Source organism: Podarcis filfolensis (genome assembly GCF_964270895.1).
Source record: "Podarcis filfolensis genome assembly, chromosome: 9".
NCBI lineage: Eukaryota > Metazoa > Chordata > Lepidosauria > Squamata > Lacertidae > Podarcis > Podarcis filfolensis.
The window spans coordinates 73,444,179-73,470,226 of NC_139610.1; the positions used below are offsets into that span (position 1 = coordinate 73,444,179).

A 26,048-nucleotide genomic window follows, 5' to 3' on the forward strand; every position below is an offset into this window, starting at 1 on the left:
GTTTAAAGACTCTCTCAAGGCAAATCTAATAGAATGTAGTATAAAAACCAACAATTGGGAAACACTGGCCTGTGAGCGCTCCAGTTGGAGAACAGCCTTTACCAAAGGTGTCATGGGCTTTGAAGACACTTGAACTCAGGACGCAAGGGAGAAACGTGCTAAGAGGAAGGCATGCTTGGCAAATCCACACCGTGATCAACTTCTGCCTGGCAACCTATGTCCCCACTGTGGAAGGGCGTGTGGATCCAGACTTGGCCTCCACAGTCACTTATGGACTCAGTGTTAAGACCATGTTCATGGAAGACAATCTTACTCAGTACGAGTGATCACAGGAGGAGGAGGAGGAGGAAGTAGGTTGGAACAGAAGAACGGAAAGTCATATTTTGCCTCGCCTGTTTTAATACACATCCAGTGCTGTTTGTGCTTAACAACAGGTTGATATCATTTACAGAAACAGATAAGCTATGAAATGGGATTATTGAATTATCATTCATAAATCATTTTGCTTTATGATACCTTTGCTTTCGGTATCTTTAAACAGTAAAAATAAGCCTGACAGTATTTTAGTTCAACTTTGAAGAAAATAATTCCTTGCCTACATCTGTCATCTAGGCGGCGCTGTGGTGCAAAGATCCAACCAGCACCCCCCCCCCAAGTTGCCCAGTCCCAGGTGCGCAGGAGGGCGGAGCCGGCCAGCCACCTCAGTGTCTCGCTGGCTCGGTCACCCCCAAACTCACAGCGCAGAGCCACCCACAGCAGAACAGCCTGCCGCGGCACTCCAACCAATGGGCGGGCTCTTCCCTAGACTCAACTCTTGGGCCCCGGAGTCTCTGCCTGGTGCCCCTGAGAGCCTGGCGCCCGGGTGCCCCACACCCCTAGCACCTATGGGTAAAACGACCCTACATCCATGACAGAGGACCATCCAAGCTCTGCTGAAAAACCTCCAAGGGAGGAGAGTCCACCACCTCTCATGGGAGACTGTTCCACTGCTGAACAGCTCTGACTGTCAGAAGGTTTTTCCAAATGCTAAGTCAGAATCCCCATTCTTGTATTTTGAAGCCACTGGTCTGGATCCTACCCTCCAGAGCCAGTCCGGCCCACAGATGATCTCCATGGGAGTGTTCCAGCCCATGGCCGGTAAACCTTGCTGACCCCTGATTTAGAGGAAAGACAAGTAACAGACGGGAGAAGTATAGAAAATTATGCTCCGTGTAGATAGAGTGCCTTTTTCTCCCTTTCTCAATACAGTGGTACCTCTGGTTGCGAATGGGATCCGTTCTGGAGGCCCGTTCGCAAACTGAAAAGAACGCAACCCGCGACTGCGCGGGTTGCGATTCACAGCTTCTGCACATGCGTGTGACATCATTTTGCGCGTCTGCACATGCGCGAGCAGCAAAACCCAGAAGTAACTTTTTCCGGTACTTCCGGGTCGCCGCGGGATGCAACCTGAAAACATGCAACCTGAAGCAAACATAACATGAGGTATGACTGTGTACAACAACTCAGTGGCCTGCATGTTTATTGCATGTTGCTTTAAAAGACCATGATTTGGGACAGAGGGGCTGTCGTGCACCTAGCAGGTCGCCATGCAAATCCAGCGTGCTGCAATTTGGGGAGAGATGATGCATTCCTATGTTTTTCACTGAAGATCAACAGGAGCTACTCGTCAAAGGTTGCGCAAGGTCAGTGTGTTGGAAAGAAACAAGCGAGTCTCTCTCTCTCTCTCTCTCTCTCTCTCGCACCCGCACACTTCTCTAATGAAAAGGGTGCCCAACCCTTCGCTGCTTCCTGCGCTACCTCCGGGTGACTGCAAAATGCATCACCCGAGCTGAAACTGAAAACAGGCCCTTCGGCTTCCAGGCACCAGATGACAAACAGGTGTTTAAAAATAAAAAATAACCGCGAGAGGAGAAAGGACTGAGTCAGCCTCGCAAGGCACGCCAAGCGTCTGGCAGCCCAAGCTGGCCTGCGGAAGAGTTTTCACAGGAAAGAGAGGGGGGGGGAGAGGGAGAAGGCCCAGGAGCGAGGTTTCTGCAGTGCGGAGAAAGAGACGATGTGGTTTTATCACGGCCTAGGACCCTCGTAGGTCTGGGACCGCCTCTCCTGGTCTGCCCCGCAGAGGACCTTAAGGTCCATAAATAGCAACACCCTAGTGATCCCGGGCCCTAAGGAAGTCAGATTAGCCTCAAACAGAGGCAGGGCCTTTTCAACACTGGCCCCGGCCTGGTGGAACGCTCTGTCTCATGAGACCAGGGCCCTGCAGGATCTGATTTATTTCCGCAGAGCCTGTAAGACCGAGTTGTTCCACCTGGCCTTTGGCTTGGAATCAACTTGATCACCTCCCCCTCTTTCCTTTCTCCTTCTGTGATGGAACTCCTATTTGGAGACTTCCCTGGCTTTTTTCTGGCTCATGTAGGACCAGTCTGAATAGTTGGCCTTGGTGAAGATTTGACGTTTTCATCCCCCAAAAGTTTTTGATTGGAGTTTCTGCTGAAATGAGGCTGCATTTTAATGTTGTATTTTAATCTTGTTTTTAATCAATTGTTTTTATATCGGGTGTTAGCCGCCCTGAGCCCAGTCTTGGCTGGGGAGGGCGGGGTATAAATAAATTTATTTATATTATTATTATTATTATTATTATTATTATTATTATTATTATTATTATACTGTGCATCCCTTGCGAAGAAAGCCTCTCTTCATGCAGCACGGTTAAACTACGAAACTCACTTCCTTTGGAGGCAATGACAGCCACCAAGTTAGATGGTTTTACAAGGGGATTCGATCAACTGATGGTTATTGATGGCTATCAGTCACGACAGCTCGGCTTTGCCTCCCTAGCCGAAGACAGCAATATTCCAATTACCAATTGCTGGAAATCTTAGCAGGAGGAGGAGGGGCTGAGAGGCAGTGACTGAGCTCAAGGTCAACCCCATGGCTGAGTGAGGTTCCAGACCAGGGGTCAGCAAACTTTTTCAGCAGGGGGCCGGTCCACTGTCTCTCAGACCTTGTGGGGGGCCGGACTATATTTTGAAAATAAAAATAAAAATGAATTCCTACACCCCACAAATAACCCAGAGATGCATTTTAAATAAAAGGACACATTCTACTCATGTAAAAACACGCTGATTCCTGGACTGTCTGCGGGCCGGATTTAGAAGGCGATTGGGCTGGATCCGGCCCCCGGGCCTTAGTTTGCCTACCCATGTTCCAGACCCTGGTCGCTCCCAGGTCCAAGTCGGAAACTCCAACCACTGCACGGCGCTGCCTCTCAAAATGCCAGCCACTCGGTAAGGATGGGCTTGCCAAGGTTTCAAAATGCGCGTACACAAATACACATTGCACAAACACACACAGAGAGACAGGGAGAAAGCCACTGAGCCCTGCCCATCGGAATCAGATGTGCCGGAGAAAACGACACTGAATTCGCTCTCGCCACCCCATTCCTGGCATAACACAGCCCTGCATGTCACACTTGGCATTTAGCCCTGCTGGAGATGTTCCACTCCTGTCCCTTACGGCAGTGCGAGTCCTGCAACCGCCCTAGATCTCCACCCCCAACGCTGGGGATTTTTCACACCTCCAAGAGTTAAATCCGTCCCTGGCAGAAGGCGGCCCCTTTGCCGCAGGGTCAAGCCAAAGAAAAGCAAAAAAGGAAGCAATTATCGGTCACTTATCTAAGCTCTGAGCTCAAGGCCAAGCCAAGCTGACCTTGAGACTGCAAGGGAGAGGGAAGGATGAAGTTGTTTGCACACACACACACTCGCACAGTCTCACTTGTGCACGCGCACACTGATTTCCCAGAATCCTCTGGGCTCCCGCGCTCTGAGGCATGAATCGCAGAGAGCCTAGGGAAACAGCGTTCAGGACTTTTTAGTTTAGAGGGAAAGGCGAGGAAGAGATGACAAGGTCAACGTTTATAAAGTTTTCCACGGCATGGAAAAAGCAGAGAGCGAAAGGTTTTCTTCCTTCTCTCTTAACGCTACAACTTGTGGACCCTCGGGACTCAGCTACATTAGTCAAAAAGTGTTTTAAATGTGTTGTAAACATGCAACAGCAGATGGCGCTGGAGAGCAAAAAAAAATTGTGCAATTTTTCCATATCGTTTTTTTTCTTCTTTTGTTATAACGGTTTAATTTCTGACTTATTCGCAGTGTGTGTGTTTTTCCTGCATGTAGATCCATCCTTGGTAAAGCTGATTGTTGAAATATTCAGGAGACTTAAACTGTGAGTTAAAGCAGGCCTAGGCAACCTTCAGCGCTCCAGATGTTTTGGCCTACAACTCCCATGATCCCTAGCTAACAGGACCAGTGGGTCAGGGATGATAGGAATTGTAGTCCAAAACATCTGGAGGGCCGAAGGTTGCCTAGGCCTGAGTTAAACTATGGAACTCCCTCCCACTGGAGGCAGTGATGACCACCAACTTGGATGGCTTTAAAAGGAAATTCATGGAGGACGGAGCTAGCGACAAGACATGATGGCTCTGTTCTGCCTCCACAGTCGAAGGCAGAATTCTGTTCACAGGTTTCCCACTGGGGCATTTGGTTGGCCACTGTGAGAAGAGGATGCTGGATCCCTGCATTGCAGGGGGTTGGACTAGATGACCCTCGGGGTCCCTTGCCTCTCGACAATTCTAAGGTTCTATGAAAATATGCACCAAACGTCTTATTTATCATATGATAAATATGTATTTCATCTCAGCATATGTATCTCTAAGTGCACTTTATCCTAAAATACTCATTTCAAAGACAACTGACTCATTTTCAACGCATCTAGAGATAGACCTTGGAACAGGGGTAGGCAAACTAAGGCCTGGGGGCTGGATCCGGTCCTTATCACCTTCTAAATCTGGCCCATGGACAGTCCAGGAATCAGCGTGTTTTTACATGAGTAGAATGTGTCCTTTTATTTAAAATGCATCTCTTGGTTATTTGTGGGGCATAGGAATTCATTCATTTTTTTCACCCAAAATATAATCCGGCCCCCCACAAGGTCTGAGGGACAGTGGACTGGCCCCCTGCTGAAAAACTTTGCTGACCCCTGGCTTAGAATATCTAACTAGAGCCTGAGAGACCAGGGTTCAAATCTTCCCATTAAGCCATGAAGCTCACTGAGTGACCTGAGTGACAGCATCTGAGCCAGCCTACCTCACAGGTCTGTTGTGAGAATGATGTGTGGAGGAGTGTTTGTATGGCATCTTGAGCTCCTTTGAGGAGAAATGCAAATGGCATAATTTAATGTCTTGATACGTCTTTTTCAACTGAAAACTGTAGTGCCAAATGTGAACAAGTGTGAATCGCAGGCTCTTCTGTTGAAAAGGCTAAAAATGGCAAGGAAATGCTTATGGGGGCTTTAAAAGACTCACCCGCCCAGCAGATCCTGCCCATGGACTGACTCAGTTTCCCTTCCTGTCACACCTGTGTGGTGGTTGAGCCGCCTGTGCAGCTGCTGTGAAAAATGAGGTGGCAGCTTCTGCCGCAATCTCACCACTTCCTCATCTGGTTTCGTGAACAGAGAGAGAGAGAAGAAGAAGAAGAAGAAGAAGAAGAAGAAGAAGAAGAAGAAGAAGAAGAAGAAGAAGGGAAGAAGGGGGCAAGGGGGGACAGAGAGAGAAAAGAAGAAGATGATGGAGGAGGAGGAGGAGGGAAGGAGGGAAGGAGGGAGGGAGGGAGGGAGGGAGAGAGAGAGAGAGAGAAAGAAAGAAAGAAAGAAAGAAAGAAAGAAAGAAAGAAAGAAAGAAAGAAAGAAAGAAAGACTCTCTATTCTCGGAAACCCCAAGGCCTTGCTAAACTGTACAGCAAACATATCACCACCTTCAGGGCAATGCATTCTCTGTCCTGCCATGGAAACTCACGGCTGCACTTAGAGATGCAGGGAGAAATGTGTTCAGTTCACATTTTCAAGCGAAGCTCATTTGCCCTCCATGATTCACACACTTTGGGTGGAACTCAGCCAAACCTCACAAAGTGCCCTTCTCTGAATTTTGTGATGCAGTCTTCCAGGCTTTTGCATCTCATTTGGAAACCAAGGCCCCAGAGTCTGGAGGAAGAATGGGGAGGCACACAATGCCAGATACTTGAAGTCCAGTGTGAAGTTTCCACAGTCTGTGTTGATTTGGGGAGCCATGTCATCAGCTGGTGTTGGTCCACTGTGCTTCATTAAGTCCAGGGTCAATGCAGCCGTCTACCAGGAGATTTTGGAGCACTTCATGCTTCCGTCCGCAGACGAGCTTTATGGGGATGCTGACTTCATTTTCCAGCAGGACTTTGGCACCTGCCCACACTGACAAAAGTACCAATACCTGGTTCAGTGCCCATGGGATTACTGTGCTTGATTGGCCAGCAAACTCGCCAGACCTGAACCCCATAGAGAATCTATGGGGCATTGCCAGGAGAAAGATGAGAGACATGAGACTGAGCAATGCAGAAGAGCTGAAGGTTGCTATTGAAGCATCCTGGTCTTCCATAACACCTCAGCAGTGCCCAGTGGCGTAGCGTGGGGGCCGGCCGCACCGGGCGCAACATCTGGGGTTAGGGCAAATCCACAGGTTAGGGGGCGCAAATCCACGGGTTAGGGGGCGCAAATCCACGGGTTAGGGGGCGCAAATTACTTGCCTTGCCCCGGGTGCTGACAACCCACGCTACGCCACTGGCAGTGCCACAGGCTGATGGCATCCATGCCACGCCACACTGAGGCAGTAATTGATGCAAAAGGGCCCAAACCAAGCACTGAGTACATATGCATGCTTCTACTTCTCAGAGGTCCAATATTGCTCTATTTGCAATCCTTGTTTTGCTGATTTCATTTAATATTCTAATTTTCTGAGATGGTTGCTTTGGGGTTTTCATCAGCTGTACACCATGATCATCGCAATTATAACAAATAAAGGCTTGACATATCTCCCTTTGCATGTCATGAGTCTATCTCATATATTAGTTTCACCTTTTAAGGTGAATTACTGAAATAAATGAACTTTTCCACAATATTCTAATTTTCCGAGTTTCACCTGTACATCCATCTGCAACGGTTAACTGAGGCCTGTTTTTAACTTTCTTGTGGTATTTATTGTCTTATATTTTATGCCGTAAGCCACTTTGGTACATTTCTTGAATGACGCAGAGGCGTGCAATTATTTTTGCAAATGAATAAACAATGCAGCACCAACAAATTTCTGCAGAAATCAAATTCTTTCTAGCATCTGGAAGAAGAAATCAGGTCTAGGCCTGGCCTCAGCCCTCCTTCTCCCTTCTTTGGCTTGCTGAAACCACCCCTCACAGGTGCTAAATGTTCAGCGCATGCAATTTCACCTACAGGGATTTAATAGCTGCAAGGATACTAGGGTTACAAAATAGCTTAGGGCAGCCTTTGCCAACCCAGCAGCTCCAGAGGCTGTGGACGATGGGAATTGTAGTCCAATTGTTGGGAGTTGTAGTTCAAAGCCTCCGGAGGGCACCAGCTTGGCAAAGGCTGCCCTGCGCAGCTGGAGGCCGATCAGATTCCTAGAAAGGAACCAGGGGCCTGAGCCTCCTTCATTGTAATTCCTCTGAACGCTCGAGGGATTTGCAACCGGCCTTTGGGTGCTGCAAGTAAGAACAACACGGCCGCAAGAATATTCGTCCCAAAATTATACCCTCGCTGCGGCCTTCCCAAAGAACGCCAAGTCCCAGGGGAGGAGGAGAGGGTGAAAATAAAATTTTAAAAAAACCTGGAGATGCTTGGCCTACATTCCCCTCTGGCAACCGCACTTGGGACTATATATAGCTGCGGAAACCGACAACCTCTCTCCGTGTCATGACTGGAACGGACAGAGGACAGAGCAGGGCAATAAAAGACACACCAACGGGTTGTTTTGAGGTTTTTCTACTCTCTGTGTGTGTGTGTCTCAGTCACATCAGACTTGTTAGAAATTTGTGGGACTGTGGAACTCCCTGCCACAGTGAGGCAGCGAGGGCCACCAGCTTGGCCAGCTTCAAAAGATGACCAGGCGAAAGACGAAAGAGTCCCTACCAGAGAGGAAGGGCAAACTAAGCTGATGGACTACGCCGAAACGACAAAGCTGACCGGAAAGCTCAGGAACCAAGACAACAAAAGTGTTATGTACTGAGTTGAATAGGATCCAAACTGCAGCAGTCTGATTGGTCCTAGAACAATAGGATCCAAAAGGCAGCAGTCTGATTGGTCCTAGAACAGTAGGATTCAGAATGCAGCAGTCTGATTGGTCCTAGAACAATGCAGCAGTATGATTGGTTGGCAGGAACCACCCAGTCATGCTCCAGATAGAAGTGAATCCACAACCTGATTGGCTTACAGTAGAATTCCGGAATTAGCCAATCATGTGCAGCCCATTGTGTAAATAATGTATATAAAGCAGATACTTTGAGGGGACTTTCATTCATTCCTCCTCACCACTATGAGCTGAATAAAGAGCATGAAATCACTTTGCGACTCTGAGTATATTTCAAAAAACTTTTTAAAAGAATGAGGAAAAGGGCTGCCCCGTCCCGCCTAAGTCGGCTCATCCTGTCGGGGGTCATTCCCAGCCCAGCTGCCGGCCAAGGACAGAAGGTGCAGAAAGTGATGGTGCAGGCCATCCACCTCATCTTCAGATACCTACAGAAGAGGTCCAGAATTCAGGTGTGGCTGTATGAACAGGGATTTGATGAATATATGAACTTGGTTCTGGATGATGCTGAGGAGATTCACTCCAAGACAAAATCAAGGAAACAGCCAGGTCGAATCATGTTAAAAGAAGACAACATTACTCTTCTAAAGAGTGTTTCTAACTAGAAATAGCTGTTGAGACTCTTTTGCTTATTATTTTAATCTTTAAACCTATAGAAGAAAATGTGCAGTGGTTTAATGGTATCGCTCCCAATTCTACCATTGGTGTCTGAAGGGTGAAGAATGAAGCCAGTTACTTAATTTGTGCTTGCCTAACTTCCAATAACTTTTCTACATTGGTGTTGAATTGTAGTTCTTTATAAATAAAACGTTTTGTTAGTAAAAAAAAAATAAATGGGGAAAAATATATAATTTACTTGGGAGGCCACTGAAAGCAGATGAAAAAATCAGCAGGATTTTAATATCACTTGTAATGTAACAGGTATTGTGGATAATACGGATGGATACAAAATATAGATTATGAAATAATATGTAGTTGAAAATGTTCACAATAGAATCCATGGAAGGGATGGAGGGGGGAATCGCAAGATTCAGAGAAATCTCTTTGTACAGATATGTAATTGGTACTGTTACAAACTTCTATTTGTAAAATCAAATAAAAATGATTTCGAAAGAGGACCAGGCGAATTTGGGGAGAGGAGGGCTATCAATGACTACTAGGCCACAGTCAGAAGCAGCGATGCTTATCAGTTGCTGGAAATGGCAGCAATCACTCTTTCTGTTCTTGTGACACACATTTTAAGAAACTGCCCAGGTCAAAACGGTTTCACCAGGGCTGTCAGCTACCTGTGCAGTATTAAAAGAGGGTTAGAAACATGCATAAACCAGCTCAAATATTTGTTGGAAATGTAAGGAAAAAGAAGGGACTTTTTATCATATGTGGTGGGATTGTAGAGAAATCAAAACAATTCTGGGAAATGATATATAATGAGTTGAAGAAAATGTTCAAATTAACATTTGTAAAAAAAGCCAGAAGCATTTTTGTTAGGGATTGTAGGAAAAGACCTGCCAAGGAAAATGAAGAACATATTTATGTACGCGACAACGGCAGAAAGAGTCATAATAGCACAAGGATGGAAGAATGAAGAAACCCCGACAAAAGAACAGTGGCAAAAGAAATTGATGGACTATGCGGAACTGGCAAAATTGACACACAAACTGCATGATAAGGACAACTGTGACTTTAAAGAAGAATAGGAACCTTTTACAAAGTATTTAAAGAAACAACAAGATGAATTGGACTCCTTGGCAGGTTTTGAATAAACATACACAAATTTATTTGTTTATAATAATAGATGGATAACTTAGAGATTTTTACATGTTTATAACGTGCAGAGAATAATATGTGTTAATAAATCAGAAAGAGGAACTGAGGGAAGTCGTAGGGGGGAGGGAGGGGTATGTGGGGGAGATGGGAGGGGGGAAATGGGGAAAAATACAATTGTTGGAATAATTTGTTATGTAAAAACAGTCAATAAAAAACTTTTAAAAAGAAACATGCATCTGTCACCGACGATTACCCCTAAGTAGAGCTTCCATGTTCAGGGGAATTCTACCTCAGAATTCCAGGCGCTACCTGGCAAACTACCGATTCAGAGTCAGACCCTGACAGCAAACAGGACATGAATCAGGGCAATAATGAAAGCAATACGCCTAAGTGCAGAAACGGGTTTAATCATTTCCTGAGCCCATGGCAGGGTGGATGACACAGCAAGCGATGCATGATGTTGCTGGTGTTGCTATGGTAACCCCCTGCACCTGGCATCCTTATCTCTGAGCATCCAGGCGCGGGGATGTGGTCTTCAAGACCTGAGCCCAAGCGCTGTGCAATTTAACACATTGTTCACATTGCACCAACATGCACGCGAGATACCAAAAGCATGTCATCGTGTAACAAGCAAATACATTTCTCCAAATCGGTTTTTGCATTCGCCTGCTTCTCTGTGTCTTTTCTCAAGCCCACCTCACCCCTCTTTCTTGCACAGCGCTTTTAGACTTATTAATGGAACTCTCCAACAGCCAATACTCATCCCTGCTTTCCTCGCTCTTAAAAAAAAGAAAAGGGAAAAGGCTCATTTATGCCTAATTGCTTTTGGCCTATGCCAAACACACACAGAAATCGGTTCCGTTTATTCTTGTTCCTCTTCTAAATAAGATTGCGAGCCCCACTGGGCAGCGTTTGCCTTCTTATGAGTTTTACGCAAGTGCCTGATGTTTTCCGGCGCCAGACGAATCATCATAGCTGTCATAAATATCATCGTTTTAGAGAAAATCACTGCTGTCCGGCAGGAACAAAGCAGCTGGTTTCAGAGGCGCTGCACCCTTCGACTAGATATCTGCACATCGATTCTTGTTTTGAGCAAGAGATAGCTAGAGAGAGGTTTATAAAATTAAACTTTGCATACAGAGAGTGGAGAGAGAGAAATGCTTCTACCAGTTGCTAGAAGCCACTGGAAATGGCTCCATGAATTTGTCCCATCCTCTTTTAAAGCCCTCCAGGTTGCTGGTCATCGCTGCCTCCTGTAGCAGGGAGTTCCATAGTCTGACTTACATCATTTTAACAGTCATGCAGAATCCTAGAAACCGTGGTTTGCTAAGGTCATCCGCCCTGAACAAACTACAGTTCCCATGATCCTTTGAGGTAAGGCACCACTCTTAAAATGATACAAGGGTGCTTAATTTAATAAATAAACAGAATGCCTTTTAAATGTGCTTGTGGGAGGGGGGTATTGGTTTCTGCTTCCCCCCACCACTTGCCTTTATTATGAATTTTGTGTTTTCATCTTGTACAGTCATACCTCATGTTATGTTTGCTTCATGTTACGTTCTTTCAGGTTACGTCCTGCGGTGACCCGGAAGTACCAGAAAGGGTTACTTCCGGGTTTCGCCGCTCACGCATGCGCAGAAGCACAAAATGACATCACGCGCATGCGCAGAAGCGGAGAATCGCAACCCGCGCATGTGCAGACGCGCTGCTCTGGGTTGCGCTCTTTTCATGTTGCGAACAGGCCTCCAGAACGGATCCCATTCGCAACCAGAGGTACCACTGCATTTTGATGTTGCGAACTGCCCTGAGTTCTACGGATGAAGCACAGTATACAAATTTAAGAAAGAAAGAAAGAAATTGTGATGTACGCTGCAGAAGTGACCCTAGCAACTGTATCAAGACCTGCCCGTAATATCCTGAGAGAACTTACGTCTTCTTCATTGGAACAGCACGTCCTTGCTCTCCCTCCGAAGTCCGAGATGCTATTTATTATCATCTATTAAAAATGCTAAAATTCCCTTCATCCGGACGGATCTGAGGGCAGCGCACAATAAACTCAACAGTCACAAAGTGCAATAAAACATAATAAACCCCCCATAACACCAAAAGCAGAAACAATTACACAACAATGAAACACCCATCAAGGCAACGAAGAAAAGAAATAGGGAATCGGCAGGAATCAAAACAGAGGAAGGCAAGATCAGACCTTTTCCGCCTCGCCAACATCTCGCCGGTTGCGTCCTCCTGAGATCCATCGTGGCCGGACAAACTCTCCCTGCGGTGACAGTCCTGCGGGTAGAAAACAGAAACTCAAACGACCAGTTAAGTGAAACAAATTCTTCCATCCCGATCCCTTGCCAGAATCATTTAAACCTCTGCACCTGCCCAGAGAGAGAATGGACCATTTTAGGGACGGCAAAACTGAGCTACAGGAAAACCAGCAAGAAGGGCCCCCCCAAAAAAGTAGTTTGGGGAGCAGAGCAGGAACCGAGATTTATCTGTGAACCAAAGGCAAACTCAAAACTCAGTTCTCTTCCCCTTTGGGGTTGTTTTTTCTGCGAAATACCTGCAGGGGGGGAAAACCCACAAGAAAAACCGGGGAAGGGGACCGAAAGCAGGAAAGAAAACTGTTCTTGCGGCAGAGCGATAGCATCTAGATCTGTCGTCCAGATAGCAGAAGCTGAAACAGTTAAAGGGAACTCGGAAAGCTGTCGTGAAGCACCGACTTGAGAAGTCTCCAAAACAACCAGAAAACAACTTGGATTACTCGATGGCAGAGGGGAGAGCAGGGTGCTTTGAGACATGACGAAAACTCTTAATTAGTTTTACCTTGGATCCCAAACACCTTGCGAGTCGAACGTTTTGGCTCCTTAATGCCGCAAACCCGGAAGTGAGCGTTTCGGTTTGCAAACGTTCTTTGGAACCCAAATGTCCAATGGGGCTTCCGATTGGCTGCAGGAGTTTCCTGCAGCCAATTGGAAGCCGAGCTTTGGTTTCTGAATGTTTTGGAAGTCGAACGGACTTCCAGAACGGATTCCGTTCGACTTCCAAGGTACGACTGTGTATATATAGATATAGATAGATGATAAATAGATAGATAGATAGATGATGATGATGATAGATAGATAGATAGATAGATAGATGATAGATAGATAGATAGATAGATAGATAGATAGATAGATATAGATAGATCACGACGGTCACCTCCAGGCTTCATTATTTTAACTCGCTCTACATGGGGCTGCCCTGGAAGCTGACCCAGAAACTCCAGCAGGTGCAGAATGCTGTGGCAAGGCTCCTTACGGGGCCCTCGCCGCAGGATCACATTCACCCGGTGCTATACCAGCAGCACTGGCTCCCGGTGGAGTACAGGATCAGGTTCAAGGTGCTGCTTTTGACCTTTAAAGTCCTTCATGGCCTAGGACCCTCGTACCTACGGGACCGCCTCTCCTGGTATGCCCCGCAGAGGACCTTAAGGTCCACAATTAACAACACTTTGGAGGTCCCAAGCGTCAAGGAGGTTAGATTGGTTTCAACTAGGACCAGGGCCTTTTCAGCACTGGCCCCAACGTGGTGGAACGCTCTGTCACAAGAGACCAGGGCCCTGCGGGACTTACATCTTTCCACAGGGCCTGCAAGACCGAGCTGTTCCGTCTGGCCTTTGATTTGGACTCGGTCTGACCCTTATGTTTCCCTCCCCTTAAGGTCTTGATTTATCAGCTATTTTAAAATGAGGCTGCATTTTAAATTATATTTTAACCTGTATTTTAAATTGGTTTTTTCCTCCCTCTCTTTTTCCCCTATTATGTTTTACTGTGATTTTATTGGTGTTAGCCGCCCTGAGCCCGGCTCCTGCTGGGGAGGGCGGGGTATAAATAAAATTGATGATGATGATGATGATGATGATGATGTGGTGTTGATAGTGCCAAGGCTGCAGTTTCGCTCCCCGCAAGGGAGAGCTGCAAATTCCTGCATTGCAGGGGGCTGGACTAGATGTTCCTCAGGAGCCCTTCCAATTCTGCCATCCCATGTTTCCAAAGAAACCCAGCTCTGTCCTGAACAGAAAGGCAGACAAAATCTTGAGACCCCATTAACCTTGACTGGCCCAGCATCCTAGAGGAAGCCAAGCGCCAAGGAAATTAGTCTGGGACTGGTCCCCCGAAATAGAACAGCCTGCCCATCAACCTCACAGCTGTGGTCAGGAGGATAGAAAGTGAATACACAGCCACTCTGTGAAATCCAATGGGATAACTTGCTAAAGGGCTTTTTAAAAATAGGCTTAAGAAATGTATCTCCCTTGCCACCGCCACCGCCTCCCCAATTTCCTGCCACCGCTCAATTAAACATTCTCTCAGTGACTTAAAAAGCCTATTAAGGATAAGTAGATCTCAAAGGATCGTAAGCACCAAAGCACAAGAGCACAGACGTCGGTTCAAACGGCTATGCTGTACCTCGTTCAGGATCCCACAGGAGACATTTTCCTTTGCAAGCTCTACTTAAATGAGTAAGATTTGCAAGAGGTCGTGCACTGGTTAATTTAACCAGAGAAAGGAAGTTTGCGGGGGAAGAGAGAGATGCCTGGGACTCACCCCACAGTGTATCATCTTATAATTTTAATCCGTTCTAGTATTTTAACATTTGAATGCTGCAAGGTAGGCTTGTAATTATTTCTCGATTTTACTCTCTATCCTTCGTAAGCTGCTTTGAGGGTTTGCTTGTTTTTACACTCATAGACTTGTAGAGTTGGAAGGGACCACAAAGGTCACCTACAACCCCTTGCAATGCAGGGATCTTTTGCCCAATACGGGATTCGAACCCACAACCCTGGGATTAAGAGACTCCTGCTCTACCAACTGAGCTTCCCCTGAGATTCAAGCCTTGTGTAAATTTTATGCTTAACAGCTCAGTTGGTTTGAGCGTGGTGTCGATAACGCCAAGGTTGCAGGTTCGATCCCTGCATATGGGACAGCTGCAAATTGCAGGGGGTTGGACTAGATGACCCTCAGGGTCCCTTCCACCTCTACAATTCTACGATTCTGTGAAATAACAAATATTGTACGCAATGGCCTGCCACACAACCAAGGCAGCTTTCGCCCACAGGGCCACAACACTCTTCCTAAAAGTTTGTTTAAAGTGGCCCATTTTTGCTACCTTCAGACAACTCATTTACTGAGCATTTGTCCTGATTTGCTTGCACAAAGCTCTTGCAGTGGTTAGACTAGATCTGTATCTATATCGGTATATTGATGGAGGAGAAAAAGCTGCTGATGACTGTGGGAATGTTCGGGGATGCAGGAGAGGATATATTGTCTGATAATAGCCTTTCCAACTTGTGTTAACAAGTTCACAATTTGGCAGAGTAACATTCCCCCCTTTTTAAACTTGCAGCGGATGCGTTTGCTCAGGCTCGCTAAAGTCTCTATAATAACTGTTCTGGTATTTTCCCCTTATTCCCTCATAAAAGATAAAAGACACGACACAGCCTTCTATAAAAGTATAAAAAGGTTTACTCACACGTCATTCTGTTTACAATAGGATCCCAGAAGGCAGACTTAGTTTAGAAAAGTAACATATACCTGGAAACTATCTCATAAGGAGACAGTCCCTTTGTCCTCTCTTGGCCAAGAGAGCATCTTTGGCTAAGCAGATATTGCTTCTTCGACGCATGTAGTCAAAGAGAGAGAGATGGCTGTCCATCCCTGTGTTTTTGTCGTTACCTGCACAGTCAAGGCCACACCCACCTCTAGTTACATGCAGAGGAAGTCTGTCCCAGCCCAGAAGGAAACAGGAAGTTTACCTGCTGGCTGGACAAACATTCCTCCCCATGTGTAAACATGTTCACTCTAGGAATGTTGTACTTGACTGCTCTTGTGTTTCACATCCCACAGTGACTGCTGTCCATGAAGCTCTGCCCGCATGAGAAGACAGCAATGCTTCTGAATGCCAGGGACTGGAAATCACAGGAGCGGAGAGTTGCTTTGGGGCTTGGACCATGTTTGCTGCTTTCCCATAATGGGCATCTGATTGGCCACAGTGAGAACGGGACCCTGGACTAGATGGGCCTATCAGTGTTTTTAAAAAGAAAAGGTCTAAACCACTGAGCCTCTTGGGCTTGCTGATCGGAAGGTCAGCGGTTCGAATCCCCGGGACGGGGTGAGCTCCCGTTGCTCTGTCCCAGCTCCTGCCAACCTAGCAGTTTGAAAGCACGCCAGTGCAAGTAGATAAATAGGTACCGCTCTGGCGGGAAGGAAAATGGCGTTTCTGTGCGCTCTGGTTTCCATCAGTGTTCCATTGCACCAGAAGCGGTTTAGTCCTGCTGGCCACATGACACAGAAAGCTGTCTGTGGACAAACACCAGATCCCTCGGCCTGAAAAATGAGATGAGCGCCAGACCCCATAGTCGCCTTTGACTGGACTTAACCGTCCAGGGGTCCTTGACCTTTTACCTTACCTTCTGGAAACCACAGGAGGGGAGAGGGCTCTTGGGCTCGGATCCTGCTTGTGGGTTTCACACAGGTATCTGGTTGGCCACTGTGAGAACAGGATGCTGGACTAGAGTGGCCATTGGCCTGATCCAGTTACATGGCTTTTCTTAGGTTGCGGTGACTATACAGTCATACCTCGGGTTACAGGCGCTTCAGGTTGTGTTTTTTCAGGTTATGGACCACTGAAACCCAGAAGTACGGGTTACTTCTGGGTTTCGACGGTCGCGCATGCGCAGAAGCGCTAAATCGCGCTTTGTGCATGCGCAGAAGCACCAAATTGCAACCCGTGCATGTGCAGAACACGCCGCTGCGGGTTGCGAACGTGCATCCCGCACAGATCACGTTTGCAACCTGAGCATCCACTGTATCTAGTATTGATTAAGAATTTAGAATCATAGAATCATAGCACTGTAGAGTTGGAAGGGACCCTGACAATCATCTGGGGAGACCCAGCCAGATGGCCGGGGTACAAATAATAAATTATTATTATTATTATTATTATTATTATTATTATTATTATCTGGTTCAACCCCTTGCAATGCAGTTTTCCCGGACGGGGATCAAACCTGCAACCTTGGCGTGATCAGCTCTCAACAACCAAGCTATCCAGGCTCATTTAGTCTGATTCATTTCCAGGTAAAGAAATGCAATTGCAACACACTTCATTATCGGCACCAAGCTCTCCCTGCAGCTCCCCACAAATCGCTGATTGGAAGAGGAAAGGGGAAGCAGGGAAGAGGAGGAGAGAAAAGAGATCAGTCCAGCCTTTGCCAGTCTGGTCTCTTCCAGAAGTTTCGGACTACAACTCCCATCAGCCTCAGGGAGCACATACTGAAGGCTCGGGTAAGACAACAAACAGATCTCGTTCAAAAAGTAAGAGAAGAGGGAGAGGAGGCTCTTCTGAAACACCTGTTCATTCAGCATCCATCCTGCTTTGCTGGCACAAAGCTGATACAGTTGTTCCATTATATCCAGCCTTCACTGAGCATCTGTTCCGATTTCTGTGCAAGGGAGGTTTATATGACAATGAGCGTCTGTTTGGCTGTCATCTTGATTTCCTTGCATTGTGCTGACACCGCTTCATAGTAAGATTATAAGATCATAAGGAGAGTCTGTTGGACTCACAGGGACCAGCCAGACACCTGTAGGAGCAGGATTTGAACACAAGAGCCCTCCGCCCTCCTGTGGTCTTCAGCAACTGGGGCTGAAACATCAGAGTAGGATTTCCGTTTAAAGCATTGTAAATATAACAGGGAAAACAGGTAGAGGAAAACCGGGACTCCATGTCGCCATCTGGTGGCACGATGTTATATCACACATACAACACATAGACAGTACAGTAAATCACTTTTTCTTTACCAGTCTAGCTGAGTCCTGGGATTCAGACACATTGCTGCCTCTAACTGTGGCAATCAATAGCCCTCTCCTCCATGAATCTGTCTCATCCTATTTTGAAAACCTTCCAGGTTGGTGGCCACACTGCCTCTTGTGGCAGGGAGTTCCACCGTTTAACTGTACACTGCAAGAATAAATCGGCCCAGTGTACCTGAAGGGGCGTCTCCACCCCCATCGTTCAGCCCGGACACGGAGGTTCAGTTCCAAGGGCATTCTGGCGGTTCCCTCATTGCAAGAAGCAAAGTTACAGGGAACCAGGCAGAGGGCCTTCTTAGTGGTGGCACCTGCCCTGTGGAACACCCTCCCACCAACTATCTGACTTTTAGAAGACAACTATCTGACTTTTAGAAGACATCTGAAATAAACAACTGTCTGACTTTTAGAAGACATCTGAAGGCAGCCCTGTTTAGGGAAGTTTTTAATTTGTGATGTTTTATTCTGTTTTTAATCTGTTGGCAGCCGCCCAGAGTGGCTGGGGAAACCTAGCCAGATGGGTGGGGTACAAATAATAAATTTATTATTATTATTATTATTATTATTATTATTATTATGTGTTTTACGTGTCCTGAATCTTCCAATATTTAGCTTCATTGAGTGTCCAGGAGTTCTGGCATTGTGCGAGAGGTAGGAAAGTTGTTTTATTTTTTAAATTTTATTTAACATTATTACAAAATATTGCAAATACATACGTACATATATATTTCAGATATGCACACATATATATAAAAGAACAAAAAAGAAAAAAGGAAGAAAAGAAAAAAGAAAAAGAAAAAGAAGGAGAAGAAAAGTTGGAAGAGTTTCTTCCAAATTTATTGTACAAATATCTCAATAATAAAACTCTAGCAAAGTTCCCTGCCCAGTTTTGCCTGTCCACTGATCTAAGCGACTTCCCTGTCCAACATCACAAAGACAGAGAGGAAAACTCTGGGCTGGACAGACACTTCTGAATCTGTCCCAGACTAGACCATATAGAGTCATAATGGAGCGTAACTAAACTCTGGCAATCTCAAGCCAGAAGAAAGGAATTTCCCCCAGAAACACATCTACAGAAGCTGAAACATCAGCAGCTGCACAGCATCACAGCCAACAAGGAACACCAGCGCATGGGCGCCTGTCGTCGTCCCCCAAGAACACCAAATGTTCTTCGCGTAAGAACTGGCCCAAACCACATTTGCACCACTTGCTTAAAGCGGCATGGTACCACTTTAAACAGTTGTGTTTCCCACTTCTGCATACTGGGAGCTGTGGTTTCCTAAGGGTGCTAAGAGTTGATAAGAGACCCCCCCCCCCAGAGAACTAGAGTTCCCAGAACTCCCTGGGAAAGGGGGTTGATTGTTAAAACACTCTGGGCACCGGCACCCTTAACAAACTACAGCTCCCAAAGGGACATAAGAGAAGTCGCTGGATCAGGCCAGTTTGCCCATCTAGTTCTAGTCCAGTATCCTGTTCTCATGGTGGCCAGGCAGATGAGCCCCATTACCCTTTTACCTTACCTGCCTGCAGGAAACCCACAAGCAGGATTCGACCACAAGGGCACTCTGCAAATCTGTGATTTCCAGGTGTTCAGAAGCATCGCTGCCTCATGGCTAATAGCTATCTTCCAGATTCTGCTTAAAGTGATAATGTTGTACTTTAGATGAACCGTGTGAATGTGCCAAGTGTTAGAAAACTCAGATATATAAGCTAAGCACTGAGTGGCTCTTTAAACCAGGATTACAGCTGTGAAAAGAGAATGCCCAGTTGCCAGTTTGGGGCCAGGCGGCTCAAAAGTCGTATTTTTCAGTACAACTTTTGGCTTCCCGAAAATTAATTGTGATTGTGAAGATAAAATATAATGGATAGAATTCTGCAGGATGTGTTGCTAGTGTGTGAAAACAGTCAAGATCCAAGGATCCCCAGGCATGCGCTTCCAGATGGTGGAGACGTCGGGTACCATCCTGACACCCAGGCATCTTCACTTGGTCACAAGAGGTTAATAGCCAGGTGCAAAATGCGACCAGTGAATTTCTAATACTGAATGTGCCCCTGGTGTTTTCCCTCTTTGGGCAAATCCTTCCTCCAAGCTGTGCCACTGACAAATCCTTATACAAAATGGAGAACCACTATCCAAAATCCCAAGGAAGGGGAGAGTTTTATTGGACTCAGGGTCTGTTTGTGGGCTTCCCATTGTGCACCCCCTTGATCAATGTAAGAACACTGTGTCCAGGGCAGCTGTCTGCCAGCTCCATCTGGTACGCAGGATGACCCTCCCTGCCTGCAAACTGTCTCGCCAGAGTGGTGCATGTTCTGGTTATCTCCCGCTTGGACTACTGCAATGCGCTCTACATGGGGCTACCTTTGAAGGTGACCCGGAAACTGCAACTAATCCAGAATGCGGCAGCTAGACTGGTGACTGGGTGTAGCTGCCAAGACCATATAACACCTGTCTTAAAAGACCTACATTGGCCCATAGTACATTTCCAGGCACAATTCAAAGTGTTAGTGCTGATCTTTAAAGCCCTAAATGGCCTCGGCCCAGTATATCTGAAGGAGTATCTGCCCGGACACTGAGGTCCACCCTCCAAGGGCCTTCTGGTGGTTCCCTCCCTGTGAGACGTGAGGTTACAGGGAACCAGGCAGAGGGCCTTCTCGGTGGTGGCGCCCGCCTGTGGAACACCCTCCCATCCGATGTCAAGGAAATAAACTACTACCTGACTTTTAGAACACATCTGAAGGCAGCCGTGTACAGGGAAGTTTTTAATGTTTTATCACGTTTTTAATATTCTGTTGGGAGCTGCCCAGAATGGCTGGGGAGGCCCGGCCAGATGGGCAGGGTATAAGTAATAAATTGTTGTTGTTGTTGTTGTTGTTAGTTCTGGACTAATGGCCCCCTTTGGCCTCATCCAGCAGCCAAGCTTTTCTCTGGTTCTTATGCACCACCTTCTGCCATCATTCAAGCCGCCCAATCCGCCAACGGGCACAGAGAGGCAACCAATTCTCCAATGCACCTCCAAGTGGAGGGGCTCCCCAGACAAACTTAAATTGCACCCTCCCTACCAGACCAAACCATGGAGCTACTCCTAATTCATGAGTACATAGGAGTGTGGGTACATTTCAAGGCTCCCGGCAAGAATTGCCAAAGTTTTGTCTAAACTCTTAAAACACGGCACCCAAACTTGAAGCCAGGTGGTGAATGGGACTGATTCTGCACACTGGTGATTTGGGGTGTCATTCCTTCCTGCTAGCTGTTCGTAGTGCCCAGATACAGAGGTGGGGGCCTCTCCAGATGAGGGCCTCCAGTAAGTGAAGTTTTCTCTCCAAACCCAGAAATAGCTCCTCACCAAGTCCATCTGGATAGTTAGCCTTGGTGAAGACTTGACGTTTTCATCCCCAAAAAAGTTTTTGAGTTTCTGCTGAAAGGAGGCTGCATTTTAACGTTGTATTCTAATCTTGTTTTTTAAGTTGTATTTCAATCAATTGTTTTATATCTGCTGTTAGCCGCCCTGAGCCCGGTCTTGGCTGGGGAGGGTGGGGTATAAATAAAATTTATTATTATTAATTATTATTATCTGCACCCAGCATCTCCTAAGAGTCACACCTTGGGTTCTCCTTTCGCCCACCAGGTATCAACGTGAGTGGCCCCCACCCCAATAGCCAGGAACACTCTCCCTACACAGTGGCGTAGCGTGGGGGGTGCAGGGGGGCCGGCCGCACCGGGCGCAACATCTGGGGGTTAGGGTTAGGGGGCGCAAATCCACGGGTTAGGGGGCGCAAACTACTTGCCTTGCCCCGGGTGCTGACAACCCACGCTACGCCACTGTCCCTACAGAAGCCAGGGGTCTCTCTGCCCCCCCTCTCCAAAAACAACCAGACCTGTTAAGCCTTCCTCCTGTGCTCACATTCACCCCAAAGAGCTCATATCCGTCCAAACTCAGATGTCGGGGTGAGGGGTGCCTATTCATCCCAAATCCCATATCCCTCAACCTCACACCCCACCCCCGCCACAAAACGAAACAAAACAAGAGCTAAGACCTGTTTCCATGCCCAGCCAGGAAGACTCACTCTTCACAGCCAACACCCCGGAAAAAACCCACATGCCCAAAATTATATCTTAATATGACGGATCCATAATCCCAACGCGCAACGGCAGCGTGGAAGCTCGTTCTTTCGCCCCCTCCCAGATGCCAGGGTGAGGGGCACCCGCTCCCCCACAACCAGAAATCTCTCTGCTCTCGTTTCTCCTCCAGCCTCGGCTAAACGTTGCCCTTTTAAGCCACCGGCGCCTGCTAACCTTCTCCTACCGCGGAGACAACCGGCTGAAATCCCCCCTTTCTTTAACCGGGGTGGGGAAGGAAGAGGGGGAAGCCCCATACTAACCCCCCAATCCAGCCACCAGCTGTTCTTTTTACCTTGCACTTTGGAGATGTCAACGTTGCTGGAGAGAAGCAGCAGCAGAGGGAGCGTGGAGAGAAAGCGCTCCCCGCTGAAAAGACCCCGGTGCGCCCCGCGCGCCCAGCTCCGTCTCTGCGCTCCCGTCTCCATGCCAGACGGCTCCCCGGTCCGTCTCCTTCGAGCCTCTCCTGCCCTCTCAACTCTCTTCCTCTCCTTCCCTCCGCTCAATCATCACATCCCTCTCTCTGCTGCCCTCTCGCTCCCCTCTTCCCCTCCTGCAGAATCCTCTCTCTCTCGCGCGCGCGCGCTCTCTGGTTTGGTCTCTCCAGCTCGGAGTTCCTTGGCTGCCGACTCTAATGAGAACCACATGGGCTGGGAAGAGCCCACCTCGCTTAGAGGAGCCCTCCTCCTCCTCCTCCTCCTCGCCTGCCCCAACAACCCCACCCTGCAAGGAGATCTCAGCTCCGGGATCCTTTCTCTCCCTTGCAGACGCAGCCGTGCGCTTTCCAAGAACGCGCGCATGTCCAGGCGCACGCAGGCAACACCCTGGTCCCCGCGAAGCCCGACGCGCCCCGGCGATCTTGGCAGGACAAAAGTTCAAAGCGAAGGTGGCCAAAGCTCTGGGATATAGACAGGCAGCTGTTGCAAAGCGCAGAGAGCTCTGGCACAGCCCCAGAAGCAGCTGCGAAACGCCGGGTCTCAGGGCGCGAACCCACACATGCCCCAAGGCCCGACATATTTAACAAATCAATAGGCTGTTTGTTTCTCCTGTTCGGTTTTGTTTTTGAAATCCTTCGTGCAGCGTGGCGTAAGGGGCCCGCGTGAGGGTGGCTGTTTGTGCAGCCCTGCCACTACAAAGCCCATGATCCAGCGCCAGCACCAACCGAAACATAATAAAAACCCACCCTCTGAGCTCCCACAGAGTTATTTTCTCTCGTCTGGTCCCTAGCTAGCAGAAGGACAAGGCTTCAGGAATAAACTAAGCCAGCATTTGTCATCCTCCCCCTGCAAAAAAACCACATTCCTAAGTTTACATTTTGGACACAGTTCAATATAAAGCAAAACTCCATTCAATATCTCTAGGACTGAATGGGCTTAAGCCTGCCTAATTCTGCTTTTTGTATTTAAAGTTTGCACTTGAGATAACTTGGTACAATTGAATGAGTTTGGTTTTCTTGCCACCCTAAGCAACAAAGAAGGGAAGTAAAATCAAGCTTAGCTCTATTTGTTGCATGTATATCCCACCTTTTCCCCAATAATCTCAAGGTGTCTTGCATGGTTTTCTCTCCCTCACCCTCATTTAATCCACAGAACAACCCTGTAAAGTAGGGTAGGATTAGAGACATTGACTGTTGCATGGTCACCCAGTGAACTTACCGTAATGGTCAAGCAGGGATTTGAAACCTGTTCTCCTAGGCCAAGGGTCAGCAAACTTTTTCAGCAGGGGGCCGGTCCACTGTCCTTCAGACCTTGTGGGGGGCCGGTCTTTATTTTGAGGGGGGGAAATGAACAAATTCAGACCTTGTGGGGGGCCCGATTATATTTTGAGGGGCGGAAATGAACAAATTCCTATGCCCCATAAATAACCCAGAGATGCATTTTAAATAAAAGGACACATTCTACTCATGTAAAAACACGCTGATTCCTGGACCGTCCATGGGCTGGATTGAGAAGGTGATTGGGCTGGATCCGGCCCCCGGGCCTTAGTTTGCCTACCCATAGCCTAGGCAGTGGTTAGAGCAGGCATAGGCAAACTCGGCCCTCCAGATGTTTTGAGACTACAACTCCCATCATCCCTGACCACTGGTCCTGTTAGCTGGGGATGATGGGAGTTGTAGTCCCAAAACATCTGGAGGGCCGCGTTTGCCTATGCCTGGGTTAGAGCATTAACCGCTACACCATACTGCCACTTATAAAACCAGATGTAATAAACTGATACATTTAACCTAATAAGCTAATACGGACTCCCACAAGAGGCTCTTCTTCCATGGAGGTATTTAAGCAGAGACCGGATGGCCAACTGTCACGTGCAGTTGTACTTTGGTTCTCGAACAGAATGCGTTTCGGGAGTCCGTTCGACTCCTGGAACCATTTGAAAACCAAGGTGTGGCTTCCGATTGGCTGCAGGAGCATCCAGCAGCCCATTGGAAGCCATGCCGGACATTCGGCTTCCAAAAATCGTTCGAAAACCGGAACACTCACTTACGAGTTTTGAGATCCAAGGTACAACTGTATGATTTAGTTGAAATTCCTGAATTACCGAGGGTTGGACTAGATGACCCTCGGGGTCCCTTCCAACTCTACAATTCCATGATTCTGCTTTTCATAAACATGAGGCCACATCCACACCATAAATTTCAAGCGGTCTTAAACACCACTTTTAACACCCAAGTGTGTTCCCTCAAAGCATCATGGGAACTGTAGTTTGTTATGGTGCAGCCGTGTGAGGGGCCTCCTAAGAACACTCTGCCTCCTTGTTGTTGTTGTTTAGTCGTTTAGTCGTGTCTGACTCTTCGTGACCCCCTGGACCAGAGCACGCCAGGCACTTCTGTCTTCCACTGCCTCCCGCAGTTTGTTCAGACTCATGTTTGTAGCTTCGAAGACACTATCCAACCATCTCGTCCTCTGTCGTCCCCTTCTCCTTGTGCCCTCCATCTTTCCCAACATCAGGGTCTTTTCCAGGGAATCTTCTCTTCTCATGAGGTGGCCAAAGTATTGGAGCCTCAACTTCACGATCTGTCCTTCCAGTGAGCACTCAGGGCTGATTTCCTTCAGAATGGATAGGTTTGATCTTCTTGCAGTCCATGGGACTCTCAAGAGTCTCCTCAGGCACCAAAATTCAAAAGCATCAATTCTTCGGTGACCAGCCTTCTTGATGGTCCAGCTCTCACTTCCATACATCACTACTGGGAAAACCATAGCTTTTACTATTGTTGGCAAGGTGATGTCTCTACTTTTTAAGATGCTGTCTAGGTTTGTCATTGCTTTTCTCCCAAGAAGCAGGCGTCTCTTAATTTCGTGGCTGCTGTCACCATCTGCAGTGATCATGGAACCCAAGAAAGTAAAATCTCTCACTGCCTCCATTTCTTCTCCTTCTATTTGCCAGGAGGTGATGGGACCAGTGGCCATGATCTTCGTTTTTTTGATGTTGAGCTTCAGACCATATTTTGCGCTCTCCTCTTTTACCCTCAATAAAAGGTTCTTTAATTCCTCCTCACTTTCTGCCATCAAGGTTGTGTCATCTGCATATCTGAGGTTGTTAATATTTCTTCCAGCAATCTTAATTCCGGTTAGGGATTCATCCAGCCCAGCCTTTCGCATGATGAATTCTGCATATAAGTTAAATAACCAGGGAGACAATATACAGCCTTGTCGTACTCCTTTCCCAATTTTGAACCAATCAGTTGTTCCATATCCAGTTCTAACTGTAGCTTCTTGTCCCACATAGAGATTTCTCAGGAGACAGATGAGGTGATCAGGCACTCCCATTTCTTTAAGAACTTGCCATAGTTTGCTGTGGTCAACACAGTCAAAGGCTTTTGCATAGTCAATGAAGCAGAAGTAGATGTCTTTCTGGAACTCTCTGGCTTTCTCCATAATCCAGCGCATGTTTGCAATTTGGTCTCTGGTTCCTCTGCCTCTTCTAAATCCAGCTTGCACTTCTGGGAGTTCTCGGTCCACATACTGCTTGAGCCTTCCTTGTAGAATTTTAAGCATAACCTTGCTAGCGTGTGAAATGAGTGCAATTGTGCGGTAGTTGGAGCATTCTTTAGCACTGCCCTTCTTTGGGATTGGGATGTAGACTGATCTTCTCCAATCCTCTGGCCACTGCTGAGTTTTCCAAACTTGCT

General features: G+C 47.2%; 2 protein-coding genes across 4 annotated transcripts in view; one reads left to right on the plus strand and one right to left on the minus strand.

Annotated features, from left to right (window-relative positions):
* Positions 1–22,711, minus strand: part of ADAM33 (ADAM metallopeptidase domain 33) — a 94,369-nt gene extending 71,658 nt beyond the window's left edge. Inside the window, exons 1-2 of one of the 3 annotated variants that reach the window (XR_014538424.1) lie at positions 22,215–22,595; positions 12,153–12,235 (exon numbers count right to left, since the gene is read on the minus strand). Coding sequence is in view for 2 of the 3 variants with exons in the window: in XM_083571122.1 (XP_083427248.1) it covers positions 12,153–12,235; positions 22,215–22,347 (216 nt within the window). In the remaining variant the exon portion in view is untranslated. Of the gene's footprint in view, positions 1–12,152; positions 12,236–22,214 lie in introns of all 3 variants that reach the window. The other 2 variants (XM_083571122.1, XM_083571123.1) reach the window with 2 other exon arrangements.
* Positions 8,476–9,059, plus strand: LOC310742740 (small nuclear ribonucleoprotein E-like; the record flags this gene model as incomplete). Its single annotated transcript, XM_083572159.1, has 1 exon — positions 8,476–9,059. The coding sequence occupies one exon, from the start codon at positions 8,476–8,478 to the stop codon at positions 8,782–8,784; it is 309 nt and encodes a 102-aa protein (XP_083428285.1). The 3' UTR covers positions 8,785–9,059.
* Positions 22,712–26,048: the final 3,337 nt, after the last annotated feature.